At 33.6% G+C, this 18,808-nt stretch overlaps 2 protein-coding genes and 1 pseudogene across 3 annotated transcripts; 2 read left to right on the top strand and 1 right to left on the bottom strand.

Moving 5' to 3' along the window:
* The first annotated feature begins 530 nt into the window (after positions 1-530).
* Positions 531-4,131, top strand: LOC114196233 (uncharacterized). The gene is made up of 2 exons (XM_028086814.2): positions 531-3,335; positions 3,461-4,131. The coding sequence occupies exons 1-2, from the start codon at positions 755-757 to the stop codon at positions 3,859-3,861; spliced, it is 2,982 nt and encodes a 993-aa protein (XP_027942615.1). The 5' UTR covers positions 531-754; the 3' UTR covers positions 3,862-4,131.
* Positions 4,132-5,237: 1,106 nt separating this feature from the next.
* GRF7 (growth-regulating factor 7) lies at positions 5,238-8,343 on the bottom strand. Of its 2 annotated transcripts, none has more exons than XM_028086818.2 (4): positions 7,797-8,343; positions 7,402-7,560; positions 6,650-7,091; positions 5,238-6,332 (listed from the first exon to the last, which is right to left on the bottom strand). In XM_028086818.2, exons 1-4 carry the CDS (start codon positions 8,176-8,178, stop codon positions 5,567-5,569), a joined length of 1,749 nt encoding a protein of 582 aa, XP_027942619.1. In that variant the 5' UTR covers positions 8,179-8,343; the 3' UTR covers positions 5,238-5,566. The 2 variants fall into 2 exon arrangements, with proteins under 2 accessions (XP_027942619.1, XP_027942618.1); XM_028086817.2 differs by having other exon boundaries at positions 7,402-7,563; positions 7,797-8,339.
* Positions 8,344-15,097: 6,754 nt separating this feature from the next.
* Positions 15,098-17,218, top strand: LOC146883926 (uncharacterized; annotated as a pseudogene).
* The last annotated feature ends 1,590 nt before the right edge of the window (positions 17,219-18,808 follow it).

Genomic DNA, 18,808 nt, shown 5'->3' on the forward strand with positions numbered 1-18,808 from the left:
ATAATTGAAATGTCAACACGCAACTCATCAATAAAATAAAGTCAAATGATTGCTGAGACCAACGTATTAATTGGAATATTAGCAGAGTATTAAAATAATGAAATAAATAAGTAAAGAGATAAATATGTTTTCAGTTTTTAAATTATTTTTAAAAATTATGTTCTGTTTTATAGAGTAAATATATATTTATTTCATTTATGTATAAATATTATATTGTATTTTATTGTAAAATTTATCATGAAAATATTATATTTATTATATAAATATGTAGTTATTTCATCTAGTTCATAAAATTTATATAAATATTTTAGATGAATTTTACAAAAAAAGATGAACAGAAATACATTATACAATTTTTTCAATATAACAATCTATGAATCCAATACATATTTAATTCATATAATAAATAAATAGATAAAATATATATAATTTCTACAGCCAACTGCTATTAACTGAAAATATTAGTCAACAGCAGCTACCATGAGTGGTTCCAAGCCTTAAGTGGCACTGAACCATTTAAACATTTAGTCATGAAATGCATGCTCATTAAGTTACACTTTTTCTTTTTTTTCACTCATCATATTCTATGGTTCACTCATTGAGTTCATCCTTTTGCCACTCCAAAACCCTTAGTATGACTGGTTCAAAGCAACGACTTTTGACTTGCATTAAAGATCCCAACAAGGATTTGGGCTATAAATAAATACTTGCCTTCCATGCAAATGAACATGTAAGCCAACTTGCCAACTTAATCATGATGATCTACGTTCCACTTCTCTTCTTCTCTTGTTTCCTATTTCATCATTTTCATGCCATCCTATGTGACAGTAACACAGACAGAGAAGCCCTTCTTTCTTTCAAATCTCAAGTCACAGACCCTAAAAATGCTCTCTCTGCCTGGTCCACAAACTCTAATCACTGCAACTGGTACGGTGTCAGATGCTCCAAAGTTGGAAACAGGGTCCAATCTCTGAATCTACCAGGACTTTCCCTCTCTGGCAAACTGCCCCCTCACCTTTCCAACCTCACTTACCTACATTCACTTGACCTTTCCAACAACAATTTTCATGGCCAAATTCCCACACACTTTGCCCATCTCTCACTTCTCAATGTCATTCAATTATCTTCCAACAATCTCAGTGGTACAATTCCATCACAACTGGGTTATCTCCACCGTCTACAAATTTTAGATTTTTCTGTCAATAATCTCACAGGTCAGATTCCTCCATCATTTGCCAATCTCTCTTCTCTTAAGAATCTTTCATTGGCAAGGAACCGTTTGGAGGGGGACATTCCAACTGAACTTGGTAATCTCCGCAATCTTTCCTTTCTTCAAATCTCAGAGAACAATTTCTCTGCCAACTTTCCCACTTCTATCTTCAACATCTCTTCCTTAGTCTTTTTATCCGTCACAAAGAACAATCTTACGGGTGAGTTACCACAAAATTTTGGCCTTTTTCTTCCAAATTTAAAGTATCTACACCTGGCAACTAATATGTTTGAAGGGGTAATTCCGAATTCCATATCCAATGCCTCACAACTTCAAGAGATTGACCTTGCCAACAATAAATTTACTGGACCCATACCTCTATTCTACAACTTAAAAAACCTTACCCGCCTCGTTCTTGGTCATAATTATCTCTCTTCCACAACCTTGTTAAATGTTCAGTTCTTTGATAGCCTTAGAAACTCCACCAAGTTGCAGGAACTCCGGATCCATGAAAACCATTTGGCTGGGGAGCTCCCAAGCTCTGTTGCTAATCTTTCCCGGAATCTCGAACATTTCTGTGTTGCTAATAATTTTCTTACTGGTACCATTCCTCAAGGAATGAAGAAATTCAAAAATCTCATATCCTTGTCCTTTGAAATCAATTCTTTCACTGGAGAGTTACCATCAGAAATAGGAGCACTCAATAATCTACAGCAACTTCTTATATACAGCAACAGATTGTCTGGGGACATTCCAGACATTTTTGGCAATCTCACAAATCTCTTTATCCTTGCAATGGGAAATAACCAATTCTCGGGTACAATTCACCAAAGTATTGGACAATGCAAGAGATTAACTTTTCTTGACTTGCGACTGAATAGACTTGGTGGGACCGTACCAAACGAGATTTTTCAGCTTTCTAGCTTAAGAATGTTGAATTTAGCAGGAAACTCTCTGCAGGGTCCGTTACCTCCTATGGTGGGAACCATGAAACAGCTTGAGACCATGCATATTTCTGACAACCAGTTGTCAGGGAACATTCCTGAGCAAATAGAGAACTGTTTGAGCTTGAAGTGGGTAACGATGGCAAGAAACAGATTCAATGGTTCGATCCCAACAAAAATTGGGAATTTAGCATCCCTTGAGACTTTGGATTTATCATTAAACAGTCTCACTGGTCCTATTCCTCAAAGTTTAGAAAAGCTCGAGTATATGCAGAAATTAAATTTGTCTTTCAACCATTTGGAAGGGGAGGTTCCTACGAAAGGTCTTTTTACGAACCTTACCAAGTTTGATCTTCGAGGTAACAACCAACTCTGTAGCCTTAGCAAGGAAATTGTACAAAATTTGGGAGTACTCCCGTGTGTTGTTGGCAAGAAGAAAAGAAAATTCTTACTCCCTACCATGCTTGCAGTAGTTGGTGCTACTGCTTTGTTCATTTCAGTGCTCTTTCTGTTTTGGACAATGAAGAAGAAAAGAAAGGAGAGGAAAACCCTTGTGTCATCTGACCCTTTCATGGGGTTGTCTAAAAATATAACTTACGGTGATATTCGGATAGCTACAAACAATTTTGCAGCTGAAAACTTAATTGGAAAAGGAGGTTTTGGCTCTGTGTACAAGGGTGTTTTCAGCTTCAGCACTGGTGAAACCGTGACCCTTGCTGTCAAAGTCCTGGACCTGCAACAAAGCAAAGCGTCTAAGAGTTTCAACGCGGAATGTGAAGCTTTGAAAAATGTTAGGCATCGGAACCTGGTGAAGGTCATCACCTCTTGCTCCAGCCTTGATTATAAAGGCGAGGAATTTAAGGCCATTGTCATGCAATTCATGCCCAATGGAAACTTGGACTTCAAAATACACCCAGGAGACGAAGAGTCAGGCTCCCTTCTAACCTTGATGCAAAGATTGAACATTGCAATCGATGTTGCTTCTGCTCTGGAGTACTTGCACCATGACTGCGATCCACCAATAGCACATTGTGATCTGAAACCTGCCAATGTCCTTCTAGATGAAAATATGACTGCACATGTTGTAGATTTTGGATTGGCAAGGTTTTTGTGTCAAAACACATCAGAGAAGCAGAGTAGCACTCTAGGACTGAAAGGATCAATTGGCTACATAGCCCCAGGTACACATTAACACTTTGCTTTCTATTAACAATAATCCAGTTTCTTTTTTCTTTTGATATTTGTGCATAACTGACATACACGCACCTATATCTGGCTCTAATAACACTAGTGTGATATGTTTCAGAATATGGTTTTGGAAGCAAGGCTTCAACTGAGGGCGATGTTTACAGTTTTGGGATCCTACTGCTAGAGATGTTCACAGCCAAAAGACCAAGCGATAAAATGTTCAAAGAAGGGTTAAGCCTCAACAAATTTGTCTCAAGCATGGATGAGAATGAAGTAGTGAAGGTTGCAGATCGAAGGCTCATTGAGGATTATGAATGTTCAACACAAAGCTCAAACAGTGATGATGGTAGCAGTGGCTTTGACAGCAACACACATTGGATGCATAAAGCTGAAGACTGCATCGCTGATGTGTTGAGAGTTGGTCTGAGTTGCGCAGCTGATCAACCCAAAGAACGATGGAATATGAGAGAGGCCTTATCAAAATTGCATGCTATTAACCACTCTATGCTGCCTTTCTGAACTAGGCCTCAAGCCCAGATGCAATCGATGTGGCCCAAAAAACATCATTTATCAGAATTAGATTTAAATAATTATTCAATAAATTGCACTAGTCTCTCGTCGTCATACAGTGTTTAAATTGTACTGTTTTTTATTTCAAAATTATACTCCCCTCTCTTAAGAAATTAATATATGTTAAAAGTGCTTGTTATATGAGTAAATAAAAGTTACAGTGTGCTATTTTGGAAAAAAGAGATGTGACTGTGTGTATCTGTGTAAAATATTCTAACATTTGATCTCTTCACCTCTTTAATTTATTTTTTTCTGTGACTCTCAACATCAACAATAATTAAAGTTAATGACGGATTAAAAAGTTAAATTTAAGATTTTGAGTGAAATTACAAAGCTTATAAAAAAGTGAAGTTAAACAATGAATTCCAACTCATATACTTCTATTAGTACAGGAGTACTGATATTAATTTGTTCTTGATTTTAGGCTAGTTTTCATATGTAAGACTTCAATTAAAATACCTACTTGTGTTAGTAACTCTCTATCTGTATAATATGAGGGATTGGGTCGGAAAAAGCTTAGTTTTTTTTACTTTAACTTTACTTTGAATAAGAAATTTTGTTTTTTTTTTTTTACATGAAACTGAGAGCATTTTTCTCTTTCAGAAATTTTTATATTTCATTAAAATGAGCTTAAAAATTGTGAATAGATAGTTGAATTTGTGATTACAGTGATTTTGAGTTGAATTTAGATTGTACATGAGTATTATACATTCAATCTAATTTAGATGTAGCTCGAATTAGGTTTTTATTTGAGTTTCACGTTTTAAATACAATGTGATAGAGATTAGAATGTGACATTAATTTTTTTACTGAGATGAATATATTGGTCATACTTCACCATAAAAAATGCATTTGAGACGGATTGAATTAACATGGATTAGAAACCCGTTTTGATCCTTGCTTTAACCATTTTATGTGAAGATTCTGTCTACTCATAGTAAATCAATAAAATGGACTTTTTCCAGTAGACATAAATTAACATGGAGATCATAAGTCAATTTCGCAAGTCTTCCTTCAATATCTAAATATCTAAAAGAGAAAGGTACTCTCACAGTAACTTTTGCAATACCTATGTCCAAAAGTCATGAAGAATATTCCTAGTAATGTTTCGTAGACAAAAGGTGAATATAACATTTTGGAACAACTAACTGATAATAGATGTTAAAAACGTGGTATTTTAAAGAATTAATCAACAGTATTTTTGTTAGATAATAAGATATGGATGGACATGGAAGAAGAAGAAGAGCAGAAATAAAATGTGTAGAAAAATGGCGGTGGTTGATATTTTTTGAGAGGGAGAAGGGTGAAGAGGTAGATGGTTGACATAGTCAAAGTTGGATTTATGTCTTTTCCGACAAGTTGGGTCAGGAGGTAAGGACCCCACAAGAAACAACCGCATGGCATTGATTCATACACTGGGAGGTAGAGATAAGTAACATCATGACGTTTCCATGAACCAAGAATTTAAAGCTGCAACCAGTCCTCATCACATAAACAGAAACACAGGTTGTTCACCAGAGGGTTTTCAGTATATAACAAACCGTCCTCCACAATAGGACACAGGGCCTATACCTATCCGAATGGACACCACACTTAGCCAAATATGCCACATTACATAATAATATTACCCCATTTCAAATCAACACTAATTTAATTAATTTACATTTGGTTGAAACCTCAGCAGGGCCATCTCAGAATTCGCCCTTGATGATGCAACCCTTGGGCTGCTATTGCTACTGCTATCAGACAACGAAACAAGCGTTTTCTGCAACACCCCAGATGGAGACGACACCATTGTTCCCAGAGGACTGTTAGATTCAACATGTGTGGTGGCTGGTGATGGTGTGTTTGAGGTTGCTTCGTTGGTTGTTGTCGCAGTCACCGTGCTTGACCTAAGAACTTCAGCCAGAGGACCCCCAAGTGTTGAGGCCACCCATGGTGCAGGGTTGAGCCAGTTCGAGAGAGAGATTTTGGTATCGGTGTGTGTGTTTGCAATAGACTCCATTAGGCCCAGCCCTATGTTAACATTACCTACATCTTCATTCACAGCACCACCCCCCATTGATAGATCAAGAGAAGAAAGGGACAATTTACCGATTGATGCAGCAGAGTTTTTGTTGTTGGTGGGGGCATTGTTTTCACCGGTTTCTGTGTTGGACCAAGCATCGATGAAACCTCTTGGCTTCTCTGGTTGGAGATTTTCCACAGGAACAACCAGAGGATTCAGGAACAAAGGGTGGCGTCTGTTCTGTTGATCCATCCCAGTGTTGTATAGTGTAAATGAATTCAGGTAGTGAGGATGGGGATTGTTACAAGAACCCTCACTGCTCAGTCCAACTTTGTGATGCATCAGAGACTGCCATTCTGAGTCAGAAGCACCTAGGGAAATAGGATCTCCATTCAGCATCCACTCCAAACCCCTATCACATTCACATCCAATTCACCAGATCAGTAACACAGCACCAATTTATCACAACATAACCATAGAAGAAAAGCATTTCTCGACTACTCTAGTAAAATAGACTAAATGTAGAACTACAACAATACTTCAGTTTAATAAGAATCAAAAAGGAAAAACAAAATGTATAAGGTGTTGAAAAAGTTCTAAGTAATGCATTGTTCTTTATGTATTTTGACTAAAGATCTGAGAAGAGGAAAACATGTCCGGGGAAGTAGAATTAAAATCAGAACGCAAATCGAGAAATAAAGACCAGGCAAAATGGAACTTGAAACTCACCTGGGCTCCTTATTTGCAGAAACAGAAGGCATGGAGTCGAAATGTGCAGCTTTGTAACCAAAGTTAGCAAGAGAGAGGGGAGATTCAAGGTATGGCAGAGTGGTGGAAGAGCCAAGAAAGTGGGGTGAAGGTCCATGTTTTCTAGATGTGGGGTTAGAAATGGCGACGGTTACATCAGGTATAGGAGGAAAAGGATTACACTCATGGCGAGGCCTCTTGATTTGGTGGGTATTGTTATTGATGCAAGTGGGAGTGGCGGTCTTGGTGTTAACTTCCACAGGCTTTCTTGAACGGGGACGCCCTCTGTGCATATGGCGCTCGCAGTACTTGTGGTTGGGAGCCACATCTCTTGAACATCTCCATTTTTTACCATCTGTTCTTCTACACCTACCTGGCTCCGGGTCGGTGCCACTGGCCAACCTCAGATTGAAACCACCATCCACTGAAAATAAAAATGAAATTAAAAAACAAAAGGGAATGCAAAGTTCAAGAAACAGTGAAAGCAAGCCCCCATGTGATGAAAAGGGCCACAGTGATTTGAACAACAAAAAAAGGTGAAGTCTTTGAGGCAAATGCAAAGAGTGGTGGAGAGAGAGCAGGCAAAGAAAGACACAAACTTTAGATGGGAATGGAGTAAAAAGGCAGAAAAGGCACGGGAACATGCTGCTGTCTGGTGTTTGTGCGTGAAGTATGAGAATGAGAGTAGAAAAATAGAAATTAAGAAGCAGGAGAAAGTAAAGGGTCATTCATACTGCAGGCAGAGCGTGAAGAGGGTGTGAGTGAAGTAGGGATGAGAAGATCAGGTGGAACAGGAACAGAAGCCATCATGTACTTGTATATCATGGCTTGTCTTTCAAGCTCCCTCCATTGTGCACTTGTGAAAGGAAACCCCAACGAAGCCGCCATCCCACCTGCTGTAACACACAACCAAGACACAACACAAGTATGTTCAGAGTCTTAGACAGGACAGAAACCCCAAAGCACCTACACTACACACAATCTCTCTCTCTCTTTTGACCCACCTTTACTTTCTTTTTATTCTAGGAAAAAGATGCAATCTTTGGGATGTATTAGTGAGAAAGATGCAACGAAACATAAGCTTAGCACACACAGCAATGAGGGGGGACAGAGTAATTAAAACGCAAACCTGAGGGTTTGAAGGTAGAAGAGGTGGTGGTGGGAGAAGTATAAGGAGAAATGTCAAAAGGCTGCAAAGTCCTTACAGGTGCAGGAGCACCACAGCCACCATCAATAGCAGGAGCGAGAACAGAAGCTCCACTAACAAGGTTTATATGATTAGTAAAAGACATGTAAGCCGTGGGACCATCGCCATCACCAGCACAGGAATCATTATCAAAGGGTGATGACAATGGACGGTGGTGATGATTATGATGCGCCATCATCGTCATCTTATTATGGAATAATGCTTCAGGGCTCTGCACTCTCACATCCAACCCAACAACGCTACCACCACTGTTCTCGCTGCTGCTTCTTTTTCTCGTGTGGGGAACACCACCAAACCCACCCATTACTCATACGATAATTAAGTTAAGTCGAATAAATTAAAACCAACCAGTTTTGCTTAAACCCGGGAGGGAAAAAAAAAGAATTAGAAAAGCAACTTTTCAGGTAAGGGAGGAAAGTGCAGTTTATGGCATTGGGATGTCTTGTGTTTATCTAACTATGTAAACAGTAAATGGTACAGTGAAGATAATAAAAAAATGAAAAATGGTATCCCTCGAGTGCCAGGTGTTGTAATGGAGAAAGAGTGAGGTTGATGTGGGATTTATGATTGAGTTATGGGTTGCCGCCATTCTCGGCCTTTGCTTTGCTTCCATGCTTCCAACATTCGCACCACACGCTAGCAGACAAATTAGTAAAAAGGTGACCCGTTTTTGTTTCTTTCTTTTCACCCTTTCTCTCTCTTTCTTGTCGGTTTTTAAGTTTTTATCTATTGGTATCTATCCCTTTCTGCATGTATAGCTAGACCCCGCTGAGAGATACTCTTATCCCACATCGAGTTTATTGATATTGGAACCAAGGTACCACCACACAACAAATAACAAACACACCCTACACCTACACACGCTACACTTTTTTTCCTCTCAATATTAACACACCAATGTAAAATAAAGTACTATTACTTCTCCTTTTGTCATACCGCTTTTATTCAAAACATATTTCTTTCAGTCATCAAAGTTTTTTTGGAAGTGGCAACCTTTTTTTGTTTTTCCCGTATATATTAGCCTAGTTCCGTTAACGGCTCTTACACGAGAGTGAGGAAGACATGGGTAAATTCTATAGTCACGGTTCTACTACCTTCCAATTCCCAAATACGTGTAAGAAGAAGAATTCGATAATCAATGTTTCCATTAAAAAATTACACATATCAATAATCAAGGTTGCTGGGTGAGCATTCTCCGAGACTCTTCCCACAAGTGTCATTCTCCCTCTTATACCCTAATAAACATTTTCGAGTTGCTAGGTGAAGTCTATGTCTAATGTTTGACTTTTGAATTAATTATTTTGTTCTCGAAGCACTTGCTATAGCATGGTGATGTGGGACAGCCACATGGGTATTCATCAAACACGAAAGAGAATTATATCGGTGCAAAATCTTGCATAAAACATATACAATAAAGAAAAATGAAAAAAAAAAAAAGTGTAGCATAGTATGACTGTGTCAGTTAATGGGAGATGATAAAAGAATGTAAGGTTTCAGTTTGCTGTATGCATAAGTGATCTCAATCTATAAAATATTATCTTAGTACGTGAAAGTGCATTCAATATGGTAAAATATTGAGTTTTTTTTCTTATTTCAATTTACTGTTTAATTTTTTAAAAATTTATAATACGCGCGTTAAAAAAATAATATTAATAAGAGTAGTCATAATTGAATACTATGATGACCCATTCAGGTAGGTATGAGATAAAGTGGAGGAAGGGCAAGTGCCCTGTTTTTCTTCATCTTTAAAATGAAAAGTACTTGTCCTAATTTGGGGCACCAAATTTTGTTAAAATAGTTCGGCTTCTTGGAGGACTTGTTTGGCCATACTTGATAAAAAGTGAAGCAGGACCTAATAAATTATCCTCCATAGTCAGGTTTTTGAAACTAAATCTTTAATGTTGTCAGTGGCATTTCATCAAACAGGTTGTTCCACGTATGACCCTCTCCTCGTCTCCGCCCCCTCTAACCCTCCTTCACTGACCCCTCTAAACTTTTTCTTTACCTTCTAACTAATCTTCACATCACTTTTCTTCCTGAAAAAACTAGTACAATTGTCAAATCCATAATAATACGAATATTTTATATTTAAATGTCTTTAATCTTAAAAAAATAAGAGAGTTTTTTATTTTAATCTATGCCAAATTTTAATTCATTTTATTTCTTCTAAAATTTAAAATCAGTAGTATCTCGAGATCTTCAAATTACTCAGGCATGGGAAATTTTCCCCGATTCTGCTCCCTATTTTGTTTTCACTAAATTTGATAATCTATGTGGGACGTGAGTTAAGATGAATTAAATTCTCCACAGCTAACAATTAGATTTATCTTAGTTGGTGGGGATTTGATGATGAGTAAATATGAGGTTTGTTACCATAAAAAAAAATGCAAATTATATATATATATAAGTTGAAAATTCTCTCATATTTTTTTCTTACATAAGACAATAATTTAATAAGAATTAGTTTTTCTCATTTTAAATTTACAAATGTCTTGTTTTAATGTTTCTCTGGCGTACATATAATGTCACTATAATGCATGTGCAGTAACTATGGTGTGGTCGCTAATAACTACCTTAAACTAATCACATTGGGTTGAAAAACAAATGATTATTCTCTTAAAATGAAATTAAATTTTCAACTTAAGAAAACGAATAGAATTGATCTTGTTGAAACCTTATGGATTAAGCAAAACAATATATCCTATTTTATAAGATTAAATATATTTAGTTATACTTTCTGTGTCTATAGATATAATTATAAAAGAATTAATATAAAACTCTTTTAACTAAATAACATTGTTTTAAAAAAAAATAGGTTATTTATTAAGTAACTTTAAAATTATTAATAATTTATAATATTTTAAAAAATTGTCCTTAAACCATCATGTCACTCATTCCACTTAATTATTTTTTAACTAATAATTTTTCAAAATGTGTTGGTGATCTTTCTTTTATACTGTGATAGAGAGTGAATTTATTGTATTTCATCTTGTCTCCAATATAATGAAAAAGGAACTCATTTGTATTATTTTGAATATTTGAAATGTAAAAAATTTGCAGTGAAGTGATAATATCAAAGAAATTAAAAAGAATATCAACAAAATTTGATTATCAAATTATTAGTAATAAGAGATATTTATAAAGTTAGTTATTCAAGTATAAGATCAAGTACAAAATTTTAGGTCTAGTTCAGTTATGAAAAAATCTTTAAATAGAAAGTTTCACGTTAAAAATCAATTTGAAAAAAATCCCTTTTGGGATAGATGTGCATTTTGAAGGCGGTAGACATTTATCTCTATCATTATTTTAGTAGTCAGAAGGCTAATCTAATTAGGATAAAACAACTAATAAATTTCACATACTAGACGTAGATGTGAAACATCATAATTTTAATCATTAATGCAAACTTATCATAAAAATGTTAAACATAGAATTTTTATTATTTAAGTTTAGACTTGTCGATAAGACATTATAACTTGTTATAAGATGTGTGAATGATATAGAAGGAATTAAGAATATATTATTTGTTGTTTTTCTGTAAATTTAATCATTAAACTTAATCCAAGTGAAATCTTTATTATATGTTATATTATATCATATATTTAATAAAAATACAAAAAAAAAGTTTTTTTTTAATATTTTTATAAAATTTATCGTATAATTGAATTATGAATCGTAAAAATTATCAATTATTACACATCTCATAAATTTAGAGATTTTACGATAAAATTAATATCAAATATCTTTATTAAACTAAAGTCTATGTATAATCACTCCCTAATATATATATATATATATATATATATATATATATATATATATATATATATATATATATGAAATGGACCTGTCTTACATGTATCCTATTAAAGGTACATATTAAGTAAAACTAATATATTTTATTAGAACTAATCCTTCTTGATTTATTTTTTTCTTCCAAAACATATCATCAGCCCAATTATGGTATAGACCAAAGAAAATAAGGAGATTAGGTGTATTTTAGTTTTAAAAAAATCAGTTTAAGTTAAAGAACATCATTATAATTTTTAAGTGAGTTGAAATGGAGGCAAATTTTATTTTTATTTATATTTTTCTTTTAAAAATGTCAAATACATATTTAATGAAGCTGAAAATTGGTAAAAAAAAAAAGGCGAAAGAGGTAGACAGCTGTAGAATACAACCAGAAGCGCTCTGTCACATCATTCACTATCTCCAAACATTTAACATTCCAAACTACTCATTCTCTATCCACTTTAACTAATTCACCTTTACTTTTCTTCCCTACCATACCCCATTGCATTGCCAAACACTGCCTTAATCAAACTCCAAATTCCTCCATTCCCAATTTAATCACTTTTCTAAATCCCTAACCCTCATCCTTCACGCGCACACAATCCCAATCCAACATTATTATTAACATTCAAATCTTCCGGTGTCCCAAACGCAAACAACCTTTGCCTTTAATAGAATTCTTATCCTCCGTTACTCTTTATTCTTCATTTTTATGAACATAAAAAGTAGTTGGGAATAATAAGTCTAATACAAAAAAAAGTGTAATTAAAAATTAAATACTATATAAGACTCTTAAATTTATTGTCACAAGATTTTTTTTATTAAAAATGATGTTAAATATTTTATTTTATATGTATAAAATTAATGTTATATATATATATATATATATAATATCTCAATGATACAAGAAAAATATATAATTAATCATTGGTATCAGAGACGACGATGATTTGTGGTGATTTACTTATATTGTTATAACAACAATATCATAATCACAAAAAAGGTTTAAATATGACAACTAAGACCCATAAAGTTAAAAATAAATCACCAATATATACTAAAAGAGAAATATATCATATAAAAAAAAGATTTATTTTTAAAGAGAAATTGTTAAGAATAATTTAGATTTGAGTCAAAACTTCATATTTGTTAGAAGTACCACATCGACTAAAGATAAAACAATTTCATAATATATAAATGAAGTGCAAATTTAATTTTACAAATCGATTTTGTAAACTTAGATTAAATTTAAAACCTACATGCAAATACCTTTAACATAAAAGAATATGTTAAAAATTTTATATCAACTAAAAATAAGATAATTTCATAATATAATACGATCTTTGTCTTAGAAATGATATATATTTATGATAAAAATAAACTATCAATCTTTTGCTTGACCTCACTTTCCTCATTTTTTTCATGCACTTCTTATTATGTTACTTTTTTATTTTTATAGTCAAAGTATCTTTCAAATCAAATCTCACTGTTACATTACTTTGTCGTAAGAAAGAGGAGTATATTTTTGTGAATTTTAATTTTTCTTTATGAACTCTATTATAATTTTAAAGGTATAACGAGAGGTGTTGTAGAGAGGAAAATAGATGAAGCAAAAAGAGTAAATAAGGTAGAGGGTGGTGGGGATCTCAGCTGATCTATGGTAAGCTTTTTTGTCCGTTGTTGATTCCAAAGCTACCACCGTCAAGGAAACACCGACTAAGCAATGATTTTCTGAAATGAATTATTTCTTCTTTTTCTTTTTGCCTTTTCCCTTTTCATAATTTAGAATTTGCTTTTCTTTTTCACTGGGGAGGGACCATTTCTATTTCTATCTTCTTCTCACCATGGCCCCATCATCCTCACACACCTTTCTTTCTTTGTTTTCCTAGGAAAATGGATTAATATTCTTTGCCTTCCCAATGTGTGTAACGTAAAAAACTCTTCAAATCATTTCTTTCCCTTTCTTTTCTCACTTTTCTTCACCATTATATGCCTCTTTTCCTTCTAAAATATTTTCATTTCTAAATCAAATATGTATGATTAGTTATATAGAGGTTGCTTTATCAAACAATAATTTATGCATAGTATAACAAGTAAGGAAAGTGTTTCCAAAGTTAATATAGAATAGAGAAGAATTTTACGTCAATGTTAAAAATAAGTTTAGATGAATTAAAATTTGGAGTAATGAAGAAAGTGACTCTTGCCACATATAGCATCTATCGTAGTTGCAAGGGCGAATCAATCAATGTCAAAGAAATTGTTATCCTCACAAACATAAGCCCTCACCACAAGCTCCCCGTCATCGTGGAACCCAAACCCTCGCCTAAAAAAAATGCCAGATCAAAATTTAAAGGTTTAAGTAATTTTGTTTTTGTCCGAAAATGTAAAATTATTTTTCGAATTCTTTTAAGTTTCAAGTTAATTTCAATTTATAAAAAATAACATAATTTGGTCATTTTTGTTAAATTTATAGAAAAGAAAAATTGATTTCTTTTTACAAAATTACAGAAGAGGAGATTTCAATTGAGAGAACAAACACCAATAAGACCAGAGTCCAAGCATATAAGACATTAACAACACTTTCAATCCAAAATTTTAAAATAATAAATTTATAAGTCTTTATTCTTATATAATATTTTACTTTCTTATTTTTAATCAATATAGAACTTAAACTCATACTTATATTTCTAACACTTATAAATAAGTTAACATTTAAAATTGATTTGTCCGATATCTTATGATTGACTATACATAAATTGATTAAAACTATATTTCTATTTCTCTTTCATAAAATGTTGTATTGAACCATATCTAATAGACTTAAATGGTTTTAGTACGTGTCCGTGTTGTGCAAAATTGTCATGTTCATGGATGGAGCACACCTTAGGTTATGGTCGGTTTACGTCAAAGAGTTATGTTTTGTGGATATATTTTATTTGGTTTTATTACCTTTTTACCTTAGTTATTTTTTGTTACGTTGAAGTCAATGTCTTTATTACTTTTAGTAATACTCATTGTTCTAACAGGTGATTTGTATTCCTTAAAAAATATGTGAATTTGTTCACGATGTTATGTTCCAATATTTGACAATGATGTTAAGAAAAAAAAAAAATCCCTGAATAAACGTTTACTTCAATTTCAGCTCCACGACCCATTCGAAATGGGTTGGAGAAGACAATGAATAGTGACAAAGCATCGTGTGGGCCCCACTTAATTCAACACAAGAGTTGAAATGGCCCATTTCCCTTGACTTATTTGGTTGGATTCTTCTATTCAATTTATTCCGACCTGTATCTGGACTTTGGTCTGTACTGTATTGTACACGTATTGTTAGTGTATATAGACACAGAAATCAAGTTAGCAAAAGAGGCACCGACTCAAGTTTAATTATTATTTTTTTTATTAGAGGGAGGAGGTGCGAAGAGAAATAAATGAAGGTGGGAGGAGAGAGATGAAATCAGTGAGAGATCTTTTAAAAAAATATTTTGTAGGAGTGAAGATTGATATAGAATACTTTGAGATGCTTTGTAAGATACACTAAAATTAAAATAAACTATTTTTCTTTATATATTAATATGTAAACAAAATTGGGAGGGTTAAAGTCCATTCAAAGTGTACAAAGCTCAGTCCTTAGTTGAAATTGAAGTAGATTGAATTTGAGTGAAAAAATTGAAAGATATGATTGAAAAATATTTTATTTTTATTTTTATTTTAATAATATTATATTAATTATTTAATTTATTGTTAATATATAAATACATAAATATTACTGAAAATTAAGAACAAAATTAATCATGTTTTAATATATAACATATTAACATGTATTATGTTGTAAATATATAGTCAATAATTATGATTCTACTTTTACGTCAATTTTCGGTCTTATTGAAGAAGGATTTTTTATTATTATAATTTTTTCAATAATTATTTACCTAAGATTTTAAAATTTTCTCTTTCTTTCTTCATCCATTTTCTCTCTTTCCGATATGTTCAAATAGAGTGTAAATGATCAGATCCAATTGGTTTAATGTTAATAAATCCTCAACAATAGTCTATTCCGATTTGGATAAAAAAAAATTGTATTAATTTAGTATGAGCATAAGTGTAATTTTTTAAATTGAGTATAAATGTTAAGAACGTGCATATGTGTAGATAACTGCGGAGGTTAAAGTTCAAGTAGTTAATTGATTATCATATATTTAGAGATATTTTTTGTGAGTGTTTCTATAAGTTTGTTTTCTGTTAGTAGTGGACCCCTAATTTGTAGCACTTAATTATTTGTTATTTACCTATTTAATAGTTTGATTAAGTGAATAATACAACATTGCACTCCAATATTATTCCCTGCCTCTCCAATATTTTATACTTACTGCAACAACAAATTTATTTACTTTCAATCCTTTCGCAGTAACCATTTTCTTCCATTCATTTGTTTGTAACAGTGGTATCAGAGCTACTGCAAACAAAATAATGGAAGATAACTTTGTCCAACCCATCCATTCCTCGTTTCGATGGACACTACGACCACTGGAGTATGTTGATGGAGAACTTCTTAAGATCCAAGGAGTATTGGCAAGTTGTTTCTGAGGACATTCAGGAACCAAAAGATGTCACAGCAGTGAAAAAGGTTCAAACAAAGGAATTTGAAGGGCTGCGCCTAAAAGATTTAAAGACAAAAAAATTATCTTTTTCAAGCAATTGATCGGTCAATCTTGGAGACCATCCTCTGTAAAGATACATCCAAGCACATTTGGAATTTCATGAAGAAGAAATATCAGGGTTTTGCAAGGGCAAACAAGCAACAACATCAAGCTCTTCGTTTAGAGTTTGAAACCCTACGAATGAAATCAGGTGAGTCTGTAACCAATTACATTTCACGGACAATGGTCATTGTCAACCAAATGCGTATTCATGGTGACAAAACAAATGATGTTGTTGTGGTTGAGAAGATACTCCGCTCCATGACTCCAAACTTCAATTTTGTAGTTTGTTCAATCAAAGAAGCTCATGTAGTTGAGGAACTTTCAATTGATGAGTTGCAAAGTTATTTATTGATTCATGAGCGGAAAATTTGCCAACAAGAGAAGGAGGAACAAGTATTGAAAGCTTCTACAGATAATAATTTCACACACAGAAGAGGTCGTGGTAGAGGAAACAGAGGAAGAGGTAGAGGATACAATGGTCGTGGTCATCAAAATCATCACCAAGGAGGAGGTCGTAGTTATCAAAATTATCACCAAGGAGGAGGCCGTGGTTATCAAAATCATCACCAAAGAGGAGTTCGTGGTTATCAAAATCATTACCATCAAGGACGAGGACGAGGAAGTCATAACTCTACAAATTCCGTAGACAAGTCAAATGTTGAGTGTTTTCGGTGTCATAGGTATGGTCATTATCAATCAGAATGTCGAGTTAATTTGGATAATGAAAATGGAGAAAGAACTAACGTTGTAGAAAATGAAGAAGAAGTCTCTTTGTTGATGGTTTGTAATGCCAAAGAAGAAAAGCAGAAGAATTTATGGTACAAGTTGCAACAACCATATGAGCGGTGACAAGTTCGCGTTTTCGATGTTAGATGAGTCTTTTCATGACAATGTGAAGTTTGGAGATGATTCTAGAGTCTCTGTGATGGGAAAAGGAGAGGTAATAATTCAAACAAAAAGAAATATTGTTCAGACTATATCTAATGTCCTTTTTGTTCTAGATTTAAACACAAATTTGTTGAGTATTGGCCAATTACAAGAAAATGGATATGAGATTTCTATTAAAGATGGAGTTTGCAAAATTCAAGATGAAAAATTGGAATTAATATCCCAAGTTGGTATGACACCTAATAGGATGTTTCCACTATACCTCCACATCATCACCAACTCATGTTTTACAGCAAGGTTGAAAGATGAAAGTTGGCTTTGGCATTTTCGATATGGACATTTAAATTTTGGAGGTTTAAAAACACTATAGTGAAAGAATATGGTGATAGGGCTCCCGCAAATACAAATTTCTTCGCAAATATGTGAAGAATGTGTCATTGGTAAACAACATTGGGAACCATTTCAAAAAGGCAAATCATGGAGAGCAAGGAAGGCACTGGAGCTTGTGCATTCAGATCTGTGTGGACCCATCACTTCGATGTCAAATGGAGGTAAACGACATTTTATATCGTACATTGATGATTTTAGTAGAAAAACTTGGGTTTATTATTTGCATGAAAAATCTGAAGCTCTCACAACTTTTAAAAGTTTCAAAGCTTTAGTTGAAAAGGAAGCAAGGACTCCAATCAAGGTATTGTGCAGTGATCATGGTGGAGAATACAATTCAAAAGAATTTATTAATTTATGTGAAAAGCAAAGAATAAAGAAACAATTGACTACAACATACACACCTCAACAAAATGGCATATGTGAAAGGAAGAATCGCACAATTTTGAACATGGTACGAAGTCTTTTAGCAAGCAGTGGAATTCCAAAAGCCTTTTGGCCTGAAGCAGTTAATTGGAGTATACAAATTCTAAATAGAAGCCCTACAATAGTTGTTCAAAATATGACACTACAAGAAGCTTAGAGTAATCCAAGACCGGAGGTAGATTATTTCATAATCTTTAGGTGTGTTGCTTATGCCCATATCCCAGATTAGAGGAGGAGAAAGATTGATGATAAAGGAGAAAAATGTATTTTTCTTGGTATTAGTGAGCAATCAAAAGCTTACAAATTGTACAATCCTATTACCAAGAAAATGGTGATTAGTCGTGATGTGTTGTTTGATGAGGGCATGTTTTGGAATTGGGATACAAGTAAAGTGGAACATCAAATACAAGCTGATTTTAACTATGAAGATGAAGAAAGGAAACAACCACAAATAACACAAGTACAAAGTGAGCAACAAGTTGAACTAGTGGATGAACATGAGCAACAAGCAGCTGAATCAACAAATGAACGTCTACAACGAAACAAAAGGAGACTTGCATGGATGGAGGATTTTATGGTAAAGGAAATTAATGAAGAGGTAGCTACTCATTTTGCTCTATTTGTAGATTGTGATTCAGTGGTTTTTGAATAAGTTGTTAAAGAGCCCAAATGGAGGAAGGCAATGGATTAAGGTATTGCAGCCATAGAGCACAACAATACTTAGGAGTTGACTCATCT

This window comes from Vigna unguiculata, chromosome 9 (genome assembly GCF_037176805.1).
Source record: "Vigna unguiculata cultivar grain cowpea cultivar isolate G323 ecotype 2 chromosome 9, ASM3717680v1, whole genome shotgun sequence".
Lineage (NCBI taxonomy): Eukaryota > Viridiplantae > Streptophyta > Magnoliopsida > Fabales > Fabaceae > Vigna > Vigna unguiculata.

Coding starts and splice junctions, on each gene's coding strand:
- LOC114196233 (XM_028086814.2), top strand. CDS start 755: ATGATGATCTACGTTCCACTTCTCTTCTTCTCTTGTTTCCTATTTCAT. Junction 3,336..3,460: donor AATTGGCTACATAGCCCCAG/GTACACATTAAC, acceptor GATATGTTTCAG/AATATGGTTTTGGAAGCAAG.
- GRF7 (XM_028086817.2), bottom strand. CDS start 8,178: ATGGGTGGGTTTGGTGGTGTTCCCCACACGAGAAAAAGAAGCAGCAGC. Junction 7,092..7,401: donor CTCTTCACGCTCTGCCTGCA/GTATGAATGACC, acceptor TTTTATTTTCAG/TGGATGGTGGTTTCAATCTG. Junction 6,333..6,649: donor TCTGCAAATAAGGAGCCCAG/GTGAGTTTCAAG, acceptor TGAATGTGATAG/GGGTTTGGAGTGGATGCTGA.